Source organism: Delphinapterus leucas, chromosome 3 (genome assembly GCF_059928025.1).
Source record: "Delphinapterus leucas isolate spDelLeu-1000000601 "Yukka" chromosome 3, BTC_Dleu_Yukka2, whole genome shotgun sequence".
Taxonomy (NCBI): Eukaryota; Metazoa; Chordata; class Mammalia; order Artiodactyla; family Monodontidae; genus Delphinapterus; species Delphinapterus leucas.
In genome coordinates, this window is record NC_143131.1 from 102,002,781 (window position 1) to 102,005,384 (window position 2,604).

Sequence of the window (2,604 nt, forward strand, 5' to 3'; positions counted from 1 at the left end):
GGTAGGTTACAAGAAGTTTACCTGTCTCTGATGGTTTCCCTGATAATCCTCCTATTCACTATTGAATTACTTCTTCTGCCAGTTCTTAACCCTAGGCCCATGGACACTCAAAAATTCTAGCATATTACTATAGCTCAAGTAAAAGATAAACCACAACTAAAAATATTTGATAAATTATTTCAATAAAATTAGTTTCACTTGTACTAGTAAGAATTTTATTTTTTGCTTTTAAAATTATTATTCTGGGAAGAGGTCCCTAGGCTTCAAAGAACTGACAGAGGAATCCATGGCACTAAAAAGAATCCCTAAGGTAGTAGAAGGAGGTCTTTTTACATTATCTGCAGTTTCATTAATCTAATTTTCAGAGGCCTTGGTTCTCTCCTCCACGATCTCACCACCATGCCTCTTGGTTTGTGCCATATATGTCTGTGATGTGCTATTAATGTCCATCTTCCTTTGGGCAGAACACTACTTTCAACACAGTAACAGTGCAATTCATAATGGAATTTTTTTTTCGTACTTATTTCAACATTTACTGAACAAATCCTAAGTGCTAGTTACTATGCTAGCCAAAGAGGATACTAGGTCAAAAAAAAAAAAAAAAAAAACTGTTCTTTATCAACTTAAAATCTAAGTGTGTGTCTGTGTGTGTGTATGTAATAACTTCTTGATTTATGTTTCCCCTGCAGATCTTGGAGGCATCTGAGGTTTCATGGGGACTTTCCAGCATTCCAGACTGCTGCCTTGCAATGAAGCTCTGAGTCACTGTCTTTGGGTCTAAGGTACTGGCTACAATGTGGAACCCCAGAACAGCCAACCTGACTAACCTTCTCTCTAAGCAGAAGCCCAAAATATGTCTGGCCTGAAATCAGAGCAAGCACTAGAGAAAGACTTCTTTGTTAATGGAAAGAGGAAAGGAGAAAACGGTTTCCAACACGTTGCAACAATCTTTCCACCATTCTAAAGAGCCTACCTTCCTTATAAACCAAGCTGTTCTATCTAGTACATCCCTTTCTAGCTTTTTGCCAGAAATTGAGCATGTCAACCCTGGTGAAAAAATAAAGACGGACCCTCAGAAAAATAGACCTGGAACTGTAATACTCCTAAAACGGTCCAGTAGGAGGATTATGTCGGAAAGTCAGCCCAGCCCCTCTGTGATCCCATCCCGCAGGCCCGGGTTCCAGGTGTGCCATATCTGTGGCCGAGAATTTGGGTCCCAATCGCTTGGCATTCACGAGCCCCAGTGCTTGGAGAAGTGGCATACTGAAAACAGCAAGTTGCCCAAGCATCTGAGGAGGCCAGAACCTTCCAAACCACTGCCTCTCAGTGGAAGTGGATCCTACAATCTTCAGGCAGCATTCCAGAGTTCCCAGGCTCAGCTGCTGCCCTGTGAATCCTGTGGTCGCAAGTTCTTGCCAGATCCGCTTCTTGTTCATCAGAGAAGCTGCAAGCCGAAGGGTGAGGGGCCCAGGGCACCAAACCCCAACAGTTCTGATAATCTTGCTGCTCTCAAGAAAGCTTCTGGTGGCATCACAACCCGACCAAGGGCTCTCATCTGCTACGTCTGTGGTAGGGAATTTGGCACTCTGTCCCTTCCTATACATCAGCCCAAATGCCTGGAAAAGTGGAAAATAGAAAATGACCGGCTCCCCAGCGAGTTCTGCCAGGCACTACCGCGGAAGCCTCAGCCCCTTCCAACTGGACAGTCCAACCAAGAGGGGCCGAGTCAAGCTCAAGCTCGTACCCTGCCCAAATTGTAGCCGGACCTTTGCCCCTGACAGCTTTCTGGTGCACCAGAGAAGTTGTACAGCTCAACCTAGTGGGCCAGAAGTTCAAGATTTGACATTATGGAGTAAAGGTGGCCTCAAAGAGTCCACTAATTCCAAGCAGCAAAGGAGCATGGCAGTACCCACTGTGACTGATAAGGTAATTCGTGCCACATGATATGCACTGGGTGGGACTAGGGGTACATTCTGCCTCCAGGGGAATGAGAGAAAAATGTCCCCAGCATCAGCTCCCTCAACTCTTAGGATGGTTTCTTTCAATGCCTTATTTCTGCCTCAGTGCAGCCTAAGTTGACCCCCTGTCAGACTCCAGGGCTATATCTCTGTTGGCAAAGTAGATTTAAAAACACCCTTGCCTGGTGGATTCATAGTCTCCTTCCATTCTGCTGCCTGAAAGAGAGATGGACTTCTTTCTTCCTTGATCCCTCATACCAATAATCCTTGGGAGAGACTGGTATTTGAAAATGAGTCAGTAATGCTGTGTCTACATTACAGAGAAATAATTCCCATTCCAACAGCCAATATTTATTACTGGTTTATTTTAGTCATCTACCTTAGGAATTCATTTTTGGCCATGCTGGTTATACTGAGTTTATCGTACTAAAATAAAATCTGTGTCAAAAACCCCAAATGACTTTAGCATAATTAAACACTGGAGCACTTGCAGAAATAAACATGCTTTAAAATGCAGCATGTTTTCTTTTAACACTTATATGGTTGTAGTATCTGGGGGATTAACCCCAGTGCAGACCCAAAGCCAACTAAGTGTGTTCATGGATCTAGGAAGTGCTCAGTTTCTGCTGCTGCTCTGTACCCTGTG

At 43.9% G+C, this 2,604-nt stretch overlaps 1 protein-coding gene across 1 annotated transcript; it reads left to right on the forward strand.

Annotated features, from left to right (window-relative positions):
• The first annotated feature begins 594 nt into the window (after positions 1-594).
• ZNF474 (zinc finger protein 474) lies at positions 595-2,294 on the forward strand. The gene is given in 2 exon segments (XM_089909225.1): positions 595-1,736; positions 1,738-2,294. Coding segments are annotated over 2 exon segments (1,041 nt in total). The 5' UTR covers positions 595-902; the 3' UTR covers positions 1,945-2,294.
• The last annotated feature ends 310 nt before the right edge of the window (positions 2,295-2,604 follow it).